Here is a 20,982-nt window from a genome sequence, read left to right on the forward strand (position 1 = left end):
TACCAAAGTACTGAAGATTTTCCAAAAGTGCCCAGTTTAGGCCAGAATATAGAATACTTACCGCCTAGAAATTAACTGGGAAAATCACCACTGTTGTTAGCAAAACCAGCATCTACTCGCTGGAGCTGACGGTACTGCAGAGCTGGAGAGCTTGGCTGAACACCATGTAAAACACCCTTTGCATTAGTATTCACGGTTCAGTTTCCTGAATCATGACTCCTGGGTGCTCTCAGTGGTGTCTGATAAACACGCTGAGGTTCCAGGCTGCTGGTGTCTCCATCAGAGCACAGGGCTCATTCCATCCCAGCTTGTCTGTACGCCTGTCTGTGAGTCTGTCCTTTCTTCATCCCTCCATCCCCCGAGCTGGGTCAACCACAGAAGCTGTGCAGATGGTGGCAGCCAGATGCTCCCGGGTTGTTCAGTAAATGAATGCTCAGGGCGTCCCAGGCAGGACATGAGGGTGAGCAGTGCTCTGTGTGCTCGTGTGTATACATGTGTGCATGCATGTGAGTGTACATAGGTACATAAGGGTGCACATGCATGCACCTTCCTCGGGTGCAATCTAGGGTTTTTTTTGTGTTTTGGGAACAGCATCCTTCAGTGGCCTGGAACTTGGCAAACAGGCTCTGGTGGTTGCAGAGCGCTTGCCCAGCATGCAGGGGTCCTGTTCCCAATCCCTAGCCCTGTGGGGAATGGGGAAGCGTCCGACTCACCTGTGACTTGGTCATTGTTCTCTCCTCTCTGAGACAAGGCAGGGCTCTGGGAAGCAAGCTGGGGGAGGAAGGGCTCCGTGAGAGCATCGCTAAGACCGTCGGTCCACATGGCTTCCTCGGCTTCTCCATCGGCCCCGAGGGCTGTGCGCGCTCCATCCTGCTCATCGGTAGTGCAAGCCTCCAGGTTACCGGCAATCCATGCCTCACCTCACTCACCGCCTGTGAGTTTAGGAAAGACCACAGTCTCTATTTCTGGAAGCGTCAGGGGAGCGGGGCACTCTTGCCTTCACAAAGCTGTCCGTGGTGATGGGTTTTCAGAAAAGCAAATCTTTATTAAGCTCTGAACTATCTGATGTACACTGCGTCATGATCACTCTTAGAAGGGTCGGTTAATTGGGACAGCTATCTTACATATTTTTGTTTCCATTCATAAGAGTGATCTTGACCTCTTTGGTATCTCATTCTGAAAGGCTTAATTACTAGCAAACGTTCATCTGCAGGAGCCTCCACTAACTCTCTTTTCCCAGGTGCATGAAGATAATGACCAATTTTAAAAAACAAAAACTAAAAAAATCCAAAAAAACCCTAAACCCTTTCTAAGGAAGGGGGAATCTGGTCCTATGAGATGGCTCAGCGAGTAAAGGAAAACTGAATTTGAGTCTCTGGGTGGAAAGAGAGACCTGATTCCCACAAGCTGTCTTTTTTACATACTTCTTTATGTATTTATAATTATTAAATAAACGAATTTATTTAATAAAAATATTATTTAAATAAATAAATAAATGGGATACAAATCACATAAAAAGTTGACTTGCATACCACTTAAGGATTCAGGACACTGGCCATCTCTCATCACAGCTCCTCTGCCAGTTCCCCTGGGAAGCTAGGCTCTCTTGGGCTCTGCAAGGGGCTGAGATGGGTCCGTGTGTGGCAGCCCCGCCCCAGGAAGAGCCCAGCTAGAGAGGACCCGCATGCCCCACTTCTCCCGGGCCGCAGACGCGGTCACTGAAGGGATACATCAGGAGCACAGGCGCAAACGAAGCGCCACGTGATTCTCCAGGTTTTCACCTCACAGGAAACGCTCACAAGCAGCGTCCCTTCCCAGGAGCGGAAACGACTTTGACCGCCGCGGGTATTAGAACTACAATTCCCAGAATTCTTCAGCGGATGCACCCTCCGGGGACTACATTCCCCAGAATGGCAAAGCCTAGGTGAACCTTTTTAACTAGGGTGAGGTCAATGGAAATCCTTTTGGGAGCTCGCTCTTCTGTGTTGCGTTTCGGTTTATTCATTTCTGAAATTTCATGAAAGACAACTGTCGATACTTCTTTGTTTTTGTTGTTTTGTTTTCCTGAGACAGGGTTTCTCTGTGTAGCCCTGGCTGTCCTGGAAATCCCTCTGTAGTCCAGGCTAGCCTCAAATTGACAGATTTGCCTGCTTCTTCCTCCCGAGTGCTGGGATTAAAAGCGAGGGCCATCAGGCCTGGCTGTGGATACTTTTTTAAAAATAACATTGAAATCCCATATTATATTGCATTATAAAAGCTACAGCGGCAGTTGCCTAATTCAGCAGCAGAGTCAGAGTTTCTGCCTAGAATCCCCCTGTGAGGGGTGGGGGACGGGCTCAATTGTAGAGTATCCGCTCAGAGTCCCCTAGTGAGCGGCTGTGGGAGTGACCTGGTGGTAGAACATTGGCTCTTGCTGGTTCTATTGCCGTGAAGAGATGCCATGACCAAGGCAACTCTTGTAAAAGGAAACATTCAGTTAGGGGCTGGCTTACACTTTCAGGGGTTTAGTACATTATCATGGCAGGATCACGGCAGCAGTAGGCATGGTAGCGAGAGTTACATCCGGATCCATACTTGAGAGACAGACACTGGGACTGGCATGTGCTCTTCAAATCTCAAAGCCATCCCCAGTGACATACATCCCAGGGACATTCTCCTCATCTTTCAGATCCTTTCAGAGAGTTCCACTGCCTGGTGACTAAAGCACTTTAACATGAGCCTATGGGGCCACTCTCAAACCACAACCTTCCCAGAATCCTCCAGTGGGGGGCTTGATCCTTGACCTTCAAGCCCTGGAGCTGTAAGAAATAACTCTATGGAGACTCTGTGGGAGCAGCACAGATCAGAGTCTCAGGGCAGAGTCTCAGATGGATCTGGGTCGTGGAGGGCAGTCTGGCTTAAAACTAGAGAGGAAGAGGAGAAGTAAGACTTAACAGTTCATGTTTAGTAAAACCCTTTCATCAGCAGCGAATACTTTATATGAAAACACTTGAAATATTGGTTACAGTATAAACAAACAAACAACAACAAAAACCCTGTCCCCACAGAATTCCAGGGCCCATGATTCCAGTAGCACACATTTCAGTTCACGTTACCAGGCTGATAAATACAGGATGCCGGCTGAAGGCCCCTTACGGGAATACTGAGGAACACAAATCAATATGAATGCAGGTTGGAGATGGGTGAGCATTTTCAAATGAGGCTCCTTTACAGGGCCCTTCTCCACTTGAACCAGGAGTGGCTGGGTCCTGAGCCACGTGTAGCTCTACACAGCAAATACAGAGGGGTGCTTCCCATGAGAAAGGGATGCTTCGGTCAACGACTGTTGTGCCAGGCACCAGCGTTGGGTAAGTCCTTTCCTGCAGCCTTTCTGCGTAGACCTGGATGGATGCAGAGATTTCCCAGCCATGTCATATACATGGTAACCACGGTAACTATACATTTATAGGGCAATTTCCCACTTGTCTGTGTCTTCTGACATTTGTAAGGAATCTCCCAGATAAGCACTGGTGCCACAACCCTCTAATACTGCAAGTGGGAGGAAGAGGCAGGTAGATTTCTGAGTTCAAGGACAGCCAGATCGACAGCTGTCTTAAGAAAATAAAATAAAGGAGAAGAATTGATCTCCCAAAGAGAAGCTTCACCATAGGATGAAAGTTGAAACTGGTATTTTTTTTAAACTTGGCTATCTCCCCACATAATTGAGACAGAGCCTAACCCTGTATGCTATCTTAGCTGTTTCCCAGTCACACACAAGTTACTTGCCTTTAGTCTCACACCAGCTTTCTCTGAGGTAGCTGTCTGTCCTCAAGGAGCACTCCCGTGGCAAATGCCTCACATCATGGTGACTGGTCATCTTCTTCACCTGACCTGTGGCCATCTTTGTCTTCCTCCTCCTCTCTCTCAGGTGCCTGGCTTGGATTGGAAGTTCAGCCTTCCTGTGTCCTCTGTCTAATCACTCGCTGTTCAGCATTTTCTTAGCCAATCAGAAATAACTGGGGAACATTCTTTATACCACATCGATGTTTCAATATTTATTACAATTCCACACTGTAACCAGTTCTGAAGCACAGAAATCAGCATCTGAATACATCTCCCCTTTTAGTCCATTGAAAGGCTCTCTTTCTTATAACAGTAAACTGTATACAGTAAGAATAATTATTAAACAATTATGGAAACTATCAGGTAAGAATTACATTCATTATGTCCAGTCCATTTCTATTTGGAGAACATACTCTGTGAGGAGCCATCCGTTGCTCCTGCAAACTCCATTACAAGATGGCGTTCGCATCCAGCTTGTGCTGAGCGGCGAACAAATCAGTGCGCGTGCCTGAAGTGATTTAACGTCCTTTGGTCTCGCCTACCTCGTGGCGTAATATGGGCTGATGAGCTGCAACCAATTAGGAAGTGCCACGTCCTAGGCGGGCTTACCAGCCTATATAAGGGACGGTTTTCAGACCGTTAGAGTCTCTGCTTTGTAAGCTTATGCTCTCCCTCTCAAGATGCATTAAAGCTTTCTGCAGAAGGATCCTGAGTGTGCCGCGTCGTTTTGCTGCGAGACGGTAGCGCGGGACAGTACTCTACTATGTATCCTATTTTGATGAGTTCAGAGTACTTAAATCATTTTCTACCATAGCTTGCATTTATCAACCTAAGAAAACTACTTACACCTAAAAATATCTTTTCAAAATATTTTCTTAATTCTTAAACAACTTAAGCTGAATTGTGAGACTATAACTGGCGAACACCACATAGGAGGAACTGCAGAGGGCAAGTGAGCTCCCTGGAGACTGCCCACAATTTTTCTGGGATGGGTGTGCCCTGGAGAAGTTTGGTCCCACAGGCTTTGTCTCAGGATTGCTTTTTGCTACTGACGTGCCTTCTCGTGTTTGTCCTTGCTATATTCCTCATATATCTGGCCTGGCGTGATTGGGTATGAAGAGACCCTCATTGCTTGTCGCCTGGTGTGATTACTTCCTGGGTGATATGCCATTTTTGGGGGGCAAATTCCCTACAGATCAACACAAAGATAAACTTATGAGATGAATTAATGATTTTGTGGAATTCCTGATTTAAGTAGTTTTAGGAAGTTAGTTTGATTTAAAGTATTTTGGAAAGTTAGGGTAGTTGGTAGGAGGTATAGAGTTAGAATCAAGAATAGAATGTCCCCAGCCAGGCGGTGGTGGCTCACGCCTGTAATCCCAGCACTCTGGGAGGCAGAGGCAGGTGGATTTCTGAGTTCGAGGCCAGCCTGATCTACAGAGTGAGTTCCAGGACAGCCAGGGCTATACAGAGAAACCCTGTTTGAAAAAACCAAATCCAAAAAACCAAATCCAAAAAAACAAAAAAACAAAACAAAACAAAACAAAAAGTCCCCATTTTTTTATAGACTATGAAGAACTTCCTAGGTTAGAAATAGTACAATGAACTTTCATGTGTTACAACCACATAATTGCAGGAACAAGAAAAATAGCCTTGGGACAAGTTAATGATAAAAACAATCATTCTGGTTTGGGTTTGAGTTCCTTGATCTTCTGATCTAGATATGTGGTCATAGGTGTCAGCGTGCACCATGAAATGGAAGGTCATAAACACAGAGTACACAATTTCATTGTGAGTGTAAGAACAGAAGACAGATGATTAGCCAATTTAGCTGATCAAGACTTCAAAAATAAGACATAATATAGAAGATGATCTGTTTCATGATAAATACAAATTGTTAGCTAAGCCTGGGGAAAAAACTTGCTTTTCTAGACTGGCTTGCTTAAACTTTGTTAATCTATAACAAAAGAATTATTGCTTAGAGGTTACAACAGATTTGTGGAGAGAAAGAGAGATGGGAAATGCTTAGTTCATTATTAGAAGAAGAATACATAATCAATAATCCTTTTGGGAGAGAGCTTTTTGGGACTGCTTTGGCAGGAATTGGGCCTTGACATTGGGCCGGGACGAGGAAGTGGGCTTCAGGCCGGAGTTTGACTTTAGGTCATGACAAGGAAGTAAGTTTAGGCAGGAACCTAATTTTAGGCTAGGATGGGGAAGAAGGCTCAGATATCTTGGTCATCCTGATAAGCCCATAGAAACGGGGATCGAAGGAGTGATCATGGGACTCTGTTTTGCCTTGCTTGTTCCTTAACCTAGAACTGACCTTACATAAAATGGTATAAAAGCAGACTGGGAAAAAAATAAACCCGCCTCAGCCTTAGAACGGCTGGAGTCGGGCTACCATTGTTGTCTAATTGTTTTTTCTTTTTAATCCTTGCTCCTGTGCTGGAGAACTTGTTGACTGACTGAGCTGGCTTGGTCACCTTTTGTAATTTTCTTTTGTGTAGTGATTTTAATCTGAAGAATATGTTTTTGTGGTGATTGTTTTTAGAGAATATATAACTTGTGGCTATGAGGTAATTTTCTTCTTACATAGAAAACTTTGTCTTGGGTGGGTAAAAAGGGTTAAGGAAGGCAATGAAGCTGCTGGAGCCTGTTCATTGGGGTTTTACTCCATTCATCCAATATGTTTGCCTGTGTGTTTATATGTATGTATGTCTATATTTATGCATGCATATGTATGTATGAAGGTTTTGGACCTTGCTGGAACTTGCTTCATCTTCCTTGAATTAATGGGGGAGCAGCAGACATGCCTCACTGCCAGAAAAGCCTGTTATTTATAAAACATCATTAAACACTGTATTCTGTGGATCTCTGAGGCTTTTGAAGACTGTCTGTCTGTGGTTTATCTGAAAATGTAAACATGGCTTGTACCTCCTATTTAGTATCTGTCCAACTCTGAAAACATCTTTCTGTAATCAACTAGACTAGTATCTAACATGACTATGAGTTTCATTGACTATTGACTTGCATTTCTTAATTATGCTAAACAGTTTGTAATGGCATCTTTCAACAAATAGAACTTCATGTTGTATTTTTAAAAGATTGCATTGTTTCAATATCTTAAGAGTTGAAACATAGGAGCTGGCGAGATGGCTCAGCGGTTAAGAGCACTGGCTGCTCTTCCAAAAGCCCTGAGTTCAAATCCCAGCAACCACATAGTGGCTCACAACCATCTGTAATGAGATCTGACGCCCTCTTCTGGTGTGTCTAAAGACAGCTACAGTGTACTTATATATAATAAATAAATAAATCTTTTAAAAAAAGAGTTGAAACATATATACACAGTATGTTGTAACCAATTATAGCATTAATTTTCTGATGGCTCTGGTATCTCTAACATCATGGGGCCTCCAAAGAGCCTTCAATATCATAGCTTCTTGTTTCAGTGTCTGAATCCACACATGATCTTCTGGGATCCTCCAAAGTGCTCAGGTCACTTTTCTGCCTCAGGCCTCTGTGGCACTCAAGGCTCTGGTTGGCTCTACTGCTCCTGCTATTGTTGTTGGTCATCCATGGTGACCATGGCATCTCCAAGACACTGGTGTCTTCCTTGAAGCTAGGTTGCACTTTCATCAATAGCCTCTCATAGTCTTCCTTCATGGTTCCAAACCTTGACTTCTTTGCATGACCCCTTCAGTCCCGGGCCTGTCACTGAGGCCGCACTTTCACTAATGGCCTTTCCTGGCCTCTCACGGTGCCAAGCCTCAGCTGTTCTCCATGACCCCTTCACGCCTTCAAATCCAGTACCACTTGGGTGGTCCTTACACATTACCAAGCCTGACTGCAAGCAGGATGTCTATCTTTGGAACACAGCATCTTTGTGCTCTCAGAAAACACTTCCCAGATTTCACCGCAGTGATGCTGGTCTCTTCATAATCACTGAGAATTTCTTAGCTCCAGCGAATCAGTATCAATTATTTGTCCCAGTGATTCCTTCTATTACGGACTCCAAAGCCAGAGCTCCATGGCCAAAGCTGCTGAGTTCTGCTGCTTGCTGGGGCTGGAACATGGCCCCCTTCTTCTATTACATCTTTACCACATTTTGAAGATGTCCATTACTGCCTAATTATGGCTTTCCTGGTGCTTGTTCTGTAGACTTACTGTGAACTTAGAGATCTGCATGTCTCTGTCTCCTAACTGCTGGAATTAAAAGTGTGTACAACCAGGCCTGGACTTAAGTAAAGACCTGGAATTTGCTCTGTACCTGGTTGGTCTTGAAATCTTGATCCATTCTTGATCTGCTCCCCTTTGCGTCCTGGGGTCAAAGGCACATACCCCCATGCTTTGACCTAAGTTTTTCATGGCTGCTATGTGTTAGTACCTGTGACGTCATATAGGTGACAATTAGCACAGTGTGACTATAGGCCTGTTGCCAAGGCAACAGCCACCATATACCCAGAATTCAATGGGCCTACATTTACCTGTAATTTATGTCATCACCTGTGTATAATTGGGTAGCGTTTCTCCCCCCTCCCTCTTTCTCTTTCTTTTCGTTCCTTCTTCCCTCCCATTGCACCTTTTCCCCATCTTAAATAAAGCCCCACGTGGAACTGTTTGGCCTGCTGTGATGTGACCTGAATGGCGTGCAGGCAGACGAACTGCATGGAAAAACCTACACTATGTCTAAAGATTCAGATCAAAAGCCTGTGTCTTCCAGCACCAACCTCTAGATCACAGGTGTGCTCTCCATGTTTGGATTATAGTTCTTTCCTGACTAAAAGTTCAAATGAAAACAATAACCAGGTGATAATAACACCTAACATTACATAACTAAATCTTGTCCGACTGCAAATGCATATACAAAAGCTTAGCTAGGTGGGATCTTGTCCTGAGGTCACTACTCCCGTAATTCCATTTAATATCCTTGAACACAGGACTTAGCTCCACTCTAATTCCTGGTGCCCCATTATTATTTGAACATACATTTTTGTAGTTTTCCTTTCCAAGCTTGATACACTTGATCAGAAACCTGCTCATGAGAGTGAACCACATGATAAAGTCTAAACTATGTTGTTTCGAGATTTCCCTTAAATTTCTTCATCTTAGTCTAAGGCAGACTCTACATAAAAGGGGGGAAAAAGGTCACATTCTTCACCAAAATATCACAAGGACTGTCTCTAAGCCACATAATAAAATTTTTCTCCCCCAAAACATTTTAAGTCAGGAGCACAGTTCAAATCACCCTTAGCACCACTGTCTTCCATGCTTATAATGGTATGGTCCATCAAATCCCACTTAAAACATCCCACTGCTTTCCAAATTCCCAAAGCCCACATCCCTCTAAATGAAAGCAGGGTCCCCTGGCACCATCTTCTGTCTTAGTTTGGGTTTTCTTTCTATGAAGAGACATCATGACTAAGACAAGTCATATAAAGAGGACTGGCTTACATTTTCAGAGATTCAGTCCATTATCATCACAACAGGAAGCAGGCAGACATGTGCTGGAGAAGGAGCTATGTGTTCTATATCTTGAGCTTCAGGCAGTAAAAGGTCACTGTCATCTACAGACAGACACAGACAGACAGACAGACAGGAGGAAGTTCTCTTCTGCTCTGGGTGGAGCCTGAACATAGGAGACCTCAAAGTCGACCCCCACGGTGACACACTGCCTCCAACACAGCTGGTCCTAACAGTTCCATTCCCTATGAGTCAAGCATTCAAACCTATTAAAACCAGCACGATAACCAAACTGTCATAAATTCTCATTCATGCCATATGAGACATTGGCATGATGAGTCCTGAAGATTTAGTAGCCAACAAGGTAGCTCAAGTTCTGGCTAGAGACATTTTCAGGCCTCAGCCAGTCTGAGAGCCGTTCCCTTGCAGAAGGATCAACAATGTGTGTTACTTGTTGTTGGTCCTCTTGATTTCCTTCCTCCCTCCTTCCCTCCCTCCCTCCCTCCCTCCCTCCTTCCCTCCCTCCCTCCCTCCCTCCCTCCCTCCCTCCCTCCCTCCCTCCCTTCTTTCATTTCTTTCTTTTCTTTCTTTTCTTTCTTTTCTTTCTTTTCTTTCTTTCTTTTCTTTCTTTCTTTCTTTCTTTCTTTCTTTCTTTCTTTCTTTCTTTCTTTCTTTCTTTCTTTCTTTCTTTCTTTCTTTCTTTCTTTCTTTCTTTCTTTCTTTCTTTCTTTCTTTGGTTTTTTTTTTTGAGACAGGGTTTCTCTGTGTAGCCCTGGCTGTCCTGGAACTTACTCTGTAGACCAGGCTCGCTTTGAACTCAGAAATCCGCCTGCCTCTGCCTCTCAAGTGCTGGGATTAAAGGCGTGCGCCACCACCACCACCCTGCTTGATTTATTTCTTTATTGTCTGCAGTTACATCTTTGGAGGTGTCCCTTGTCAAATCTGATTTTTATAAATTTGGATGGAATCCAGTTTGTTTTCTCCTGTGGAAAAAAATACAAAACCTCTTCCCTGATTTTTCCTGTCTTCCATTCTGAATTTAGGGCATCCTTAATATAAACAATTCCATTCATCACGTTTTTTTCTGTCATCCAGTGCCTCTTGGTAGCTGTTTTTTTGTATATTAGCATTTAAAAAGTTTAAAGTTAATAGAGCTTTATGTAATCCAGCTCTGGGAGTCTTGTTACTCCTGTTTGCTAAGCATCTCTACTTAGCAAAGAAAGTATGATTAGATCTCTGTACATCTGCTCGGTCTACGGGATTGTGCAGTGCCTGTAATGTACTTCATATTGCGATATGCGAGAAGTTGCCTCATTTTACTAGAGACATATGACAGAGCATTGCCAGTTTTAATCTGTGCAGGTGTTCTCATCATTGCCGTAACTTCCAAAAAATGTGCAATTATAGAATCAGCTTTTGGAACTTAAAGCACTTACCCACTGAAACCCTGAGTTGTCACTCTGGTTTGGGACACATACTGTAATTTTCCAAACTCTGCAAATGAAACATACCCATTTGCCAAATGTCATTTCCTCGGGTATGTTTGTGGTTACTTCCTACAAATAATAGAGTTTGATCATCTAAAGGACAAGAAAGACAATTTCTTATCATTTCTTTGTTTTGTTGCCAAGTGACAGGAAAAACCACTTCTTAAACTATTGTTGTTAATTGGTATTTCTCACGGAATTCTGAAGCTTCTAGCCCATTTCTTATCAATAGCTGATCAATTTCATCACTAACATGTCCTAGAGGGCCAGGTAGATACACACTTATGGGCTATGAAATGTGTTATATACAATGGATGATTTTTATTTCTAGTCAATTGTTGTAGTTCAATAAAACAGTGAAGTTAACTTTGAATCATCCTGAATAAGTTCAGCAGTTTTTATATGCAAAACAACTCCTTCTGCGTACTTAGAGTCAGTGACTGTAATCAGAGATTCAGGAAAATCCAGTAAGACTGTGAGAATGGTCCACAGCTCTGATCTTTGAGCTGATGTGTATGTGGCTTTGTTGTAGGAAATATTAAAAAATGGCACCATCTTGTGCTATGCCTGGCTACTCGCTGCCCTGCTGCTGGCAACCCCGCTGCCTCCGTGGCTAGATCCACCCCCTGTGGTCAGCGGTCCCAAATCCCAGTAACCAGGTAAAATCAAAACTCTAAGGCTTTAAATGTATAAGTCAGATTTATATCAGTAAATTCTCACCCCACAAAAGCCCACACAATTTATTCAGAGTCAATTAATATTGATATAAATTTCCCACTTAGATAAGACAAATAAGATATTGTCCTGTAATTATCCATCCCTTATAAGATATTCATAGCTACCTGTGGCTATTTAAAGCCACGTGGAATCTGGAACACCTTTCTCTTTCTCTATCTTCCTCTCAGTCCTCTCCAGAGCCTAATCATCTTTTCTAAAAACACAAAGACAAAACCTTTCTCCCTTCATCCGGCAAACAGGAAAACCTGCAGCATGGCCTCTGTCCCAGAGGAAAAAAAATAAAACAACCACAATACTCAAAATCACACCCATTTTGATAATAAAAACAACAAATGAAGTAAACTAAACAGATACTGTCTGAACCTATTTAGGCTTTTCCTAATCTGTCATGTGAGGACCTTAACCCAAAATTCCTGTGGAGGCCACGTTAGAGAATATGAGTCTCCTGCAGACCTTATCATACCATCTTTAAAACAACTGATTCACACTTCTATCTATACCTGCTTATGAGAGGCAACTTGTCAAACCAGGATTTAAACCCAAAATTCCCATGGAGCCCATGTTAGACAGAATTCGAGTATCCTGTAAGACTTATTAGAGTAATATATGTTTACACCATCTTTAAAGCAATTAACTCAAGCCTGTAGGAAGCAGGTAGTGTGTACTTGTTCAGCCTAGCGCAGCCATGCTGTTGTCCCATCTATCTGTGGTGCGCTCTACCTGGAGCCACAGACTTCTATAAATTAATACCTGTTCATAGCAGGCAATTATCCTGTTCTCTCTACTTGGAGTCAGTGACTAATTTTCCCTATCCTAATTCTGAACCATGGGCAAAATTCCCCACAAGATTCGGACAAAATCTGTATATTATTCTATCCTAAAAGCAAATAATCCCAATTTTATAAATTCACGGTTAAATCAATGTCTGCCCCAAGATGGCGGCAGCTTCCGCCCTCTGGCTCTGACTCAGAGCCGCCATCTTGTCTCTTTCCACAGCAGGGGAGCTCGGAGCCCTCTTTCTTTGTTGCAATGTTCCCATGCTTGTCCCACTGCCACCTTTCTCTCACTTAGAAAATAAAATTCTAAGTCTCAGGCTAATAATCTTACATTTCTAGTGGATTCTTGCCCAACACGTTGGTTCGCCACTTGTTGCGGGAAGTATTAAAAAATGGAACCATCCTGCGGTATACCCGGTTGTTCTCAGGCCCGGAGACCCCACTGTCTCCACGGCTAGCCCCATGCAGTGCTGGATCCTGGTTCTCTTGCTCCGGATTCTCCTCTCCCTCCCATCTCTAAAAATCTCTGCCCGCCTTCCTTTTCCACTGCCCAATCACAGGCTTCTTGTTGTATTAAGATCTGAATTAACTGGGGGAACAGTCTGCTACATGGCTTTGCTTATTTTATTTTATTTTATTTTACTTATTTATTTATTTTTTACTTAAAACCAGCCATCCCCATCATATTTATATCAGTATAAAATGTAAGCATTTCAGGAATCGCTGTTCTTTTTATTATATAGAGGAGAATTGAATTAGACATTTGTGTAAAGTGAAGTCACTTAGAGTTTATTGGTAATTTCTCCCATATAGTTGCTACAAGCTCTTTGCCAATTGGTTATCCATAATGAAACAACCCTAGCATTAGTATGAGTCACAATGATTTTCTGTTGGTTTTATTCCTGACAATTGACGGTTTTTCCTTTTATACTTAAATCGGAATCCTTTTCTATATAAGCCTCTAGTTTTCTTTGTGTGTGTGCTAAGAAGGTTCATTCTAAAATATTATCTTCCTTTTTCATAATGAGCTCAGTAGGAGAATGAGTTGAGGGCAAAATAACAAAATACCACCTCCTGAAGCTGCTGGGTTGGGAGACACTTTTAACTACCGGCAGCAGGGAGCCCGTCTGAATGCAGAAAAAGCCTAGGGGTCTCCCACAGTGTGGACCCTCTGGTGATAGACGAGATGTGACCTTTGACTGAAGCTTATAGCAGCAGATGCTGCTGATTTACTACTTTTCTGTGGTGTGTGTTTTCAGATGTGTGTGGAAGTGTGAGGCTTGACTGAAGCCCTTCCCACACTGCTGACATGTGTAGGGTTTCTCTCCTGTGTGGACCCTCTGGTGGGAACTCAGCCCCGAGCTCCATCTGAATTCCTTCCCACATTCCCCACACTTGAATGGCTTCTCCCCGGTGTGAATTCTCTGATGGACTTGGAGACCGGACCTCTGACTGAAGGCTTTCCCACACGTGTCACACTTGTAGGGCTTCTCCCCGGTGTGCACCCTCTCATGGTCCTGGAGGATTGAGGCCTGACGGAACCTTTTCTGGCACACATTGCATTTGAATGGTTTCTCGCCAGTGTGGACACTCTGGTGAGCCTGCAGACTTGAGGCGTGACGGAAGCCTTTCCCACACTCCACACACATATACGGTTTCTCTCCTGTGTGTACTCTCTGGTGATTGTGAAGGCTCCAGGTGAAATGCTTCCCACACACACCACATCTATATGGTTTTTCCTTGGTATGAACTCTCTGGTGGGCATGAAAATTCGAGCTCTGACTGAAGCGCTTTCCACAGACATTGCAGACAAATGGCTTCTCTCCTGTATGGACCCGCTGGTGTCTTTGGAAGCTTGAGGCTGAACTGAAACCCTTCCCGCACTCGTCACATTTATATGGCTTCTCTCCTGTGTGGATCCGCTGATGGCTGTGGAGGTTGAAGCCCAAGCTGAAGCACTTCCCACACTCGTCACACTTGTACGGTTTCTCCTCAGTGTGGACTCTCTGGTGGGTGTGAAGGTTCCAGCTACAGCTGAAGCGTTTGCCACAGTCTCCACACTTATATGGCTTCTCTCCTGTGTGAACTCTCTCATGTATCTGGAGGTGGTCCCACTTTGTGAAGACCTTTCCACACACCTCGCACTTGTAAAGTTTCTCTCCAGTGTGCACTCGGCGGTGGAGGTTGAGATCCGAGCTGCGGCTGAAGGCCTTCCCGCAGCTGTCACACTGGTAGGGTTTCTCCCCTGTGTGCACTCTCTGGTGAGTCTGAAGTGCTGAGCTCCGACTGAAAGTCTTACCACAGGTGTGACACCAGTAGTGCTTTCTACCTGGATGAACACTTCGTTGAATGGGGACACGGGAGCTACGACTGGTGTCCTTGCGCGTTCTATGTACAGGGGACTTTGTTCCTAAGAGGACCTGCTGATGGAGTTCCAGGACGGAGCTGCCATGGAAGGTTTTTTGGTCCTTGCTGCACTGGTAAGCCTTCTGTTCTGTGTAATCACAATCCTGGGTGAGGTGTGACACGGGACAGATGACTGTATCACAGTCACCACTGCTGTGGACTTTGCCTCTTTTATGCAATATATTGTTATCTTGGTGGGAAATGCAACTCAGAATGTCAACACCCAGAGCCAACAGCTCTGGTTTGTTTTTCAACAGAGTCTGAGGAAAGTGTTTCCACTGGTCACATCTTTCACTAAGAAGTGTTTTACTCAAAGAACTCTGAGCTCTCCCAGACAGAAATTCTGGATTTTCGGTAATACTAGAATGGCTGCTTGTGAGACTCTCAAGATAGCCATCATCCTCCGAGGTCCAGGGAGGCTGTTCTGCTCCCCTGTGGCAGCGCCCCAGGGAGTGAGTACCCTCCCCTTGAGTATTTATTTTATCTTCTGGACCTCTGGCCGGTCTGTTGACATCATGGCTTTTTCTTTGCCAGCATGGAAGCCTCCGCAGTGCAAGGCTCCTCATTCCTTTAGCAAGAAGAGTCTCTATCTCGTTTGGACTCTGACCTCCTGAAAAAAATACGGAACAGAAGTTGAGATCAGTAAAGATGGGAACATCGAAGTCCTCAGTCCTCATTTATCTGTGGAAACGTTGACTAGAGAGCAGTGTCAAGGAGAAACAATGAGCTACAACAAGGAGCATGCGCACTCAAGAGCAAGCCTCACTGGAGCATGCTGGGAAATCTGGCGCGAGCCCCAGAGTGAACGCTCAAGGTCATCTTCAGCCTCTGTTCAGCACCAGCCTCACAGGGCTCATATGTCAACACCAGCCTCACAGGGCTCATATGTCGCTGTGGAAACAGAATAGGAAGAAAGCTCTAAGTCCACGCTAAGAGGTGTGGCGGTGCTCAGACAGGCCCTGCCGCTGATGCCCAGCTCAAGGAAGTCACCGTTTTTGAGAGCACACACGTGTAGGAGGGGATTGGAATAACCCCAGCACACAAGTTCTCTTGGAAACTACAAGAAGAGAGCTGAAGCATGAAGATGCCAAGACTGCAAACCCTCAAAACACGGGTGCTGATGAGGGAAAGGCTTGGGGGCGCAGAGTGCAAGGGCAGGGCCAGTGGGTTCCTGTAAAACACCTGCTCTTCAATCCACAATCACCAGGCTCAAAAAGGAGCAGGGGAAAGGGCTCACAAAGGAGGTGGATCTCAAACTGCCAACTGAAGACATCAGACGTCCTGAAGGAATAACAAAAATCACAACAGTGTCTGACAGGTCCCCCGAGGAAACTAGAAAATGACCCAAGGAAAAAAATTATCCGGACAGAAAATGACGATCAGGACGGAAAAACGACGAAGGTGAGTTGACAACTTCTGAAGCTGAAAACAGAAACAAATGAAGTAGATCAGCGTTCCCAGATGCAGCTGAGGGGCGTGCATCACACACATGCACACACACACTCACGTATGTACACACACACATGCAGGCAAACACACACATAAACACATACTCACACATGCACACTCACTCACTCCAGAAGTAATTGTTCAATTTTTTTTTATTTAAAGCACAGCATGTGTGTGTAAAACGCAGTTTTAAAAAAGTGGAGCCGGCGGTGGTGGTGTATGCTTGCAATCTCAGCACTCTGGGAGGCAGACGGATTTCGGAGTTCCAGGCCAGCCTGGTCTACAGAGTGAGTTCCAGGACAGCCAGGGCTACACAGAGAAACCCTGTCTCGAAAAAACCAAATCCAAAAAACCAAAACAAACAAACAAACAAACAAACAAATAAATAAATAAATAAAGTGGAAGTTGGAGAGACAGCTCTGATTCAGAGCACTGGCTGCCCTTCCAGAGGACCCAGATTGGGTTCCTAGCGCCCACATGCTGGCTCACAACCATCTGTTATCCAGATCCAGGATATCTAGTGCTCTCTTCCTGCCTCTGTAAATACCACAAATGAATGTGGTACACAGACATACAAACAGACAACACACTCAAATATACATTAAAAAAACCAAAAGAAATAAACCTAAAAGGAAAGCAGTAGAGTGTAATTAAGACACGCGGGATGTGAACTTCAGACATCGCCAAGGACACGGGGCCCCGTCCTCACCCACGGCCAGGAGGTTCCTGAAGTTCTCCAGCATCACATCGTGGTACAGCCTCCTCTGGGCAGCGTCCAGCAGCCTCAGCTCCTCCTCACTGAAGACCACGGCCACGTCCCTGAACGTCACTGCCTCCTGTGACAGCAAACACATGACACCTCAGGTTCATTCCCAATGTCACTAGGGCCTGAGCTTCTGTTCACACAGTGTCTATAGTTAGGGTTTCTATTGCTGGGACACAACACCATGACCAAAAGGCAAGTTGGGGAGAAAGTGTTTACTTGGCTTACACTTCCATATTCCTGTTCATTATTGAAGGAAGTCAGGACGGGAACTCAAGCAGCGCTGGACCCCGGAGGAGGTGGCGGGACCTGATGCGGAAGCCATGCATGTGTGCTGTCTACTGGAATGTTCCTCATGGCTGACTCAGACTGCTTTCTTATAGAACCTCCTAAACCGGGTGATGGTGGTGCACACCTTTAATCCCCGGACTTGGGAGGCAGAGGCAGGTAGATCTCTGTGGCTTCTAGGCCAGCCTGATCTACAGAGTATTCCTGGATAGTCAGGGCTACACAGAGAGACCATATCTCAAAAAACAACAAATAAAAATCAAAAGAAGAAAATGCCTCCATTAGGTTCATCTTGAGGGCATTTTCTTAATGTTGATAGATGAGGGAGGGCCCAGCCCATTGCGGGTTGTGCCATCCCTGGGTTGGCGGTCGTGGGTTCTATGAGAAAGCAGGCTGAGGAGGCCACTGGGAGCAGGCCAGTACGCAGCACGCATGCACGGCCTCTGCATCAGCTTCTGCTTCCAGGTTCCTTCTCTGCTTGAGTTCCTGTCCTGACTTCCTTCAGTGATGGACAGCAATATGGAAGTGTGAGCCTAATAAACTCCTTCTTCCCCAACTTGCTTTCTGGTCACGGCTTTTTGTTGCATCCATAGAAACCCTAAGTAAGACCAGCAGTGGTGCACATGGCTGTAATCTCAGTACTCGTAAGGCAGAGGCACAATAATCTTAATAATAATAAGTTTGAGGCCAGCCTGGTCTACAAAGTGAACGCCAGGACAGATAGGGCTACACCGAGAAAGTCTGTCTTACTTAGGGTGACGAGTGAGAGCAGAGGCCCTGGAAACCTTATGGACGGACCTCGGTTCACACTTCAAGGCTCTGGCCTGATGAGCTTAGCCTACTCAGTGCCTCAGTTTCCCCATCTGTGTAACAGGACCTCCATCCCAATATCCCTGAGGGGATTAACTAATAGGTACCGTCCACATCCACACAATAAATATAGAGCAAAATTTAATTTAGTGAGTAAAAGTTTCAGACAAGCTGCCATTTTTAATCGCTTAACAAAGTACCCAAGATTTTTTTTTTCTTCTAAGACAAGGTATCTCTGTATAGCCCTGGCTGTCCTGGAAGTCACTCTATAGACCAGGCTGGCCTCAAACTCAGAAATCTGCCTGCCTCTGCCTCCCAAGTGCTGGGATTAAAGGCGTGCGCCACCACTGCCCTGCGATGTCACTTTTAAAATGTAAGTGATCTTAATATTTTTCTTAATCTATGTGCACACCCTGTTGCTGTGTGTACATGTGTGTGCAGGTGCACTGGGATACCAGAAGAGGGCGCTGGATCCCTTGGAGCTGGAGTTACAGGCAGTTGTAAGCTATCAGGTGTGGGTGAAATTCAGAGAGGCTCGGCTGCAGAGCGCTCCCCCAGCATGCAGGGGTCCTGTTCCCAATCCCTAGCCCTGTGGGGAATGGGGAAGCATCCCGACTCACCTGTGACTTGGTCATTGTTCTCTTCTCTCTGAGACAAGGCAGGGCTCTGGGAAGCAAGCTGGGGGAGGAAGGGCTCGGTGAGAGCATTGCTAGGACCGTCGGTCCACATGGCTTCCTCGGCTTCTCTCCATCAGCCCCGAGGGCTGTGCGCGCTGACCAGGCTTTCTACCTCCGTCCTGCTCATCGGTAGTGCAAGCCTCCAGGTTACCGGACTCACCACATTCTCTATTTCCGGCAGCTTCAGGGGCGCTGGGCGCTCTTCCCCTTACAAAGCTGCCTGTGGTGATGGGTTTGCAAAAACAAACGTTTAAGAAGCCCGGAACTCTGATGAACGCCTGTCGTGACTGATCACCACTCTCAGAAGTGTCTGTCAACGGTGACAGCTCTCTTACATATTATGTTTCCATACATGGGAGTGAAATTATCCCCGCTCTGTGTCCTGCTCTAAAAGGGTTAATTACCAAACGGTATTGATCTGCAGGAGCCTCCACAAAGTCTCTCTTTCCACATGCATGAAGATAATGACCAATAGAAACCAAAGTCTTTTCTAAGGAAAGGGGAGTTTGGCCCTGCAAGATGACTTAACAGGTAGAGGTGACTTCAGCTGAGCCTGACGGTGAGTTCGAGTCCCTTGCACATGACATAGTGCAAGGAGAGACCTGGCTCCCACAAGTTGTCTTCTGACCTCCATACATAAACTGTGACACGCCCCTCCCCTCTAAAATAAATAAGTGCAAAAAAAATCACATAAAAGCCATAATTGCCACTAAATGCTTTATGACACTGGCCATCTGTCATCACAGCTCCTCTGCCAGGCTCCCGTGGGAAGCTAGACTCTCCCCGGGGCTCCACAAGCAGCTGAGATGAGTCCAGGAACCTCGGGCAGCGCGGCCTCAGGCAGAGCTCAGTTAGAGAGCACCACCCGCCGCCGCCACTGGTGCCCCGCTTTCCCCCGGAATGCAAACTCGTCCCCGAGAGGACACACCGGGACTCAGCGCACAGAAGGCCTGCGGGATGCTCCAAGCTCTCACCTCACTGGAAGCACTGCCAGGCAGCCTAGACTTCCGCAGCTGAAGCAAACTTGGCTGCTAATGACGACAGAACTACATTTCCCAGAATGCCTCAGCGGGAGCTCATAGTTCTGGTGCCTCCCCCCCCTTTTTTTTCTTCTTCTTCTTTTTCTGGGACTACATTTCCCAGAATGAGAAAGTGCCAAGCTATTTTAACTAGAGTGAAGTCAGTGGAAATTGCTTTTTGGGAAATGTATAAGTACCACCCTCGCATAGTAAGGAAGTTGTAGGTCCAAACAAAACCAACAGTCTTTAGTCATATTTGGCTTTGTTTCGTTGAGAAATTTAAAAGTGGCCTGTGTAGTGGTTACCAGCTAAGTCCCATGAGGCAAAGATGGTTTAGAAATATCAAAGGGTGGGTCTCTGTTGTGGCTATTGAAAGGTATAGAGGCAGGGCCAGAGGGCATAACTATCCTGGGTCCAGTTTCAACCCTTTAGTCAGGGGGAAAAGGGTCTCAGGTTTTGCCAGCTTCTGGATAGAAAATTATGCCCCTGGGTCAGATCTGCATGGGTAAGCCCTGGATGCCCAAGTGAGTCCTGTAAGCATTCTGTCTAAGTGCCAGGCATCTCACAAGTACCTGGCAGCCAGGTATGCTCTTCCCCACAGTTACCTGGCAGCAGCCCAGTAGGCCTGGCCCACTATAGAAGGGGCTTCTTGCCCTCTCTTGCTCTTCCCTTCCTGTTCCTGCTCTTTGCCCTGTCTCCCTCCCCCACCTCCCCAGTCCTTACCCCCCTCTCTCTCCACATGCTCATGGCTGGCCTCTATTCTCTCCTCTCCTCTCCTCTCCTCTCCTCTCCTCTCCTCTCCTCTCCTCTCCTCTCCTCTCCTCTCCTCTCCTCTCCTCTCCTCTCTCTCTGCCTTTCTCTGTCTCCACTACCCTCTTAACTCCTCTCCGAATGTCCTGAATAAACTCTGTTCTATACTGTACCATCATGTAGCTGGTCTCTCCAGGGGAAGGGACGTCTGGGCCTGGGCCTGCTGAGACACCCACTTCCCCCATACCAAACCACACCTCCATAGAACATATCTCCCTCTCCATCTTTTTATAAACACATTAAGTCCTACTTCCCAGTCTGCATAAGGAGGGAAGATGGTGCCAGGATTTGAGTATAATGACCATGGGGTGGTGGCTCTTACAGTTTGGTTAAGCTGTATTTTAATGTGGGGGTCCCTATTTATCTTCCATCCTGCTCCCTAAGTTTCACATCAACAGAAAGTCCCTGGAACATTGCAAGTGGAACTTAATTAATCAAGACAGGCTCTAATTTCCTCCCAGGCATTATTTTTCC

General features: G+C 45.6%; 1 protein-coding gene across 1 annotated transcript in view; it reads right to left on the reverse strand.

The window, feature by feature from the left end:
- Positions 1–20,982, reverse strand: part of LOC127673844 (zinc finger protein 235-like) — a 116,890-nt gene that overhangs the window by 4,772 nt on the left and 91,136 nt on the right. Inside the window, 4 exon segments of the mRNA XM_052169609.1 lie at positions 2,140–2,147; positions 13,680–15,302; positions 16,851–16,977; positions 18,623–18,680. Of these exon segments, the coding sequence (XP_052025569.1) occupies positions 2,140–2,147; positions 13,680–15,302; positions 16,851–16,977; positions 18,623–18,637 (1,773 nt within the window). The 5' untranslated portion in view covers positions 18,638–18,680.

This window comes from Apodemus sylvaticus, chromosome 1, assembly GCF_947179515.1.
Source record: "Apodemus sylvaticus chromosome 1, mApoSyl1.1, whole genome shotgun sequence".
Lineage (NCBI taxonomy): Eukaryota > Metazoa > Chordata > Mammalia > Rodentia > Muridae > Apodemus > Apodemus sylvaticus.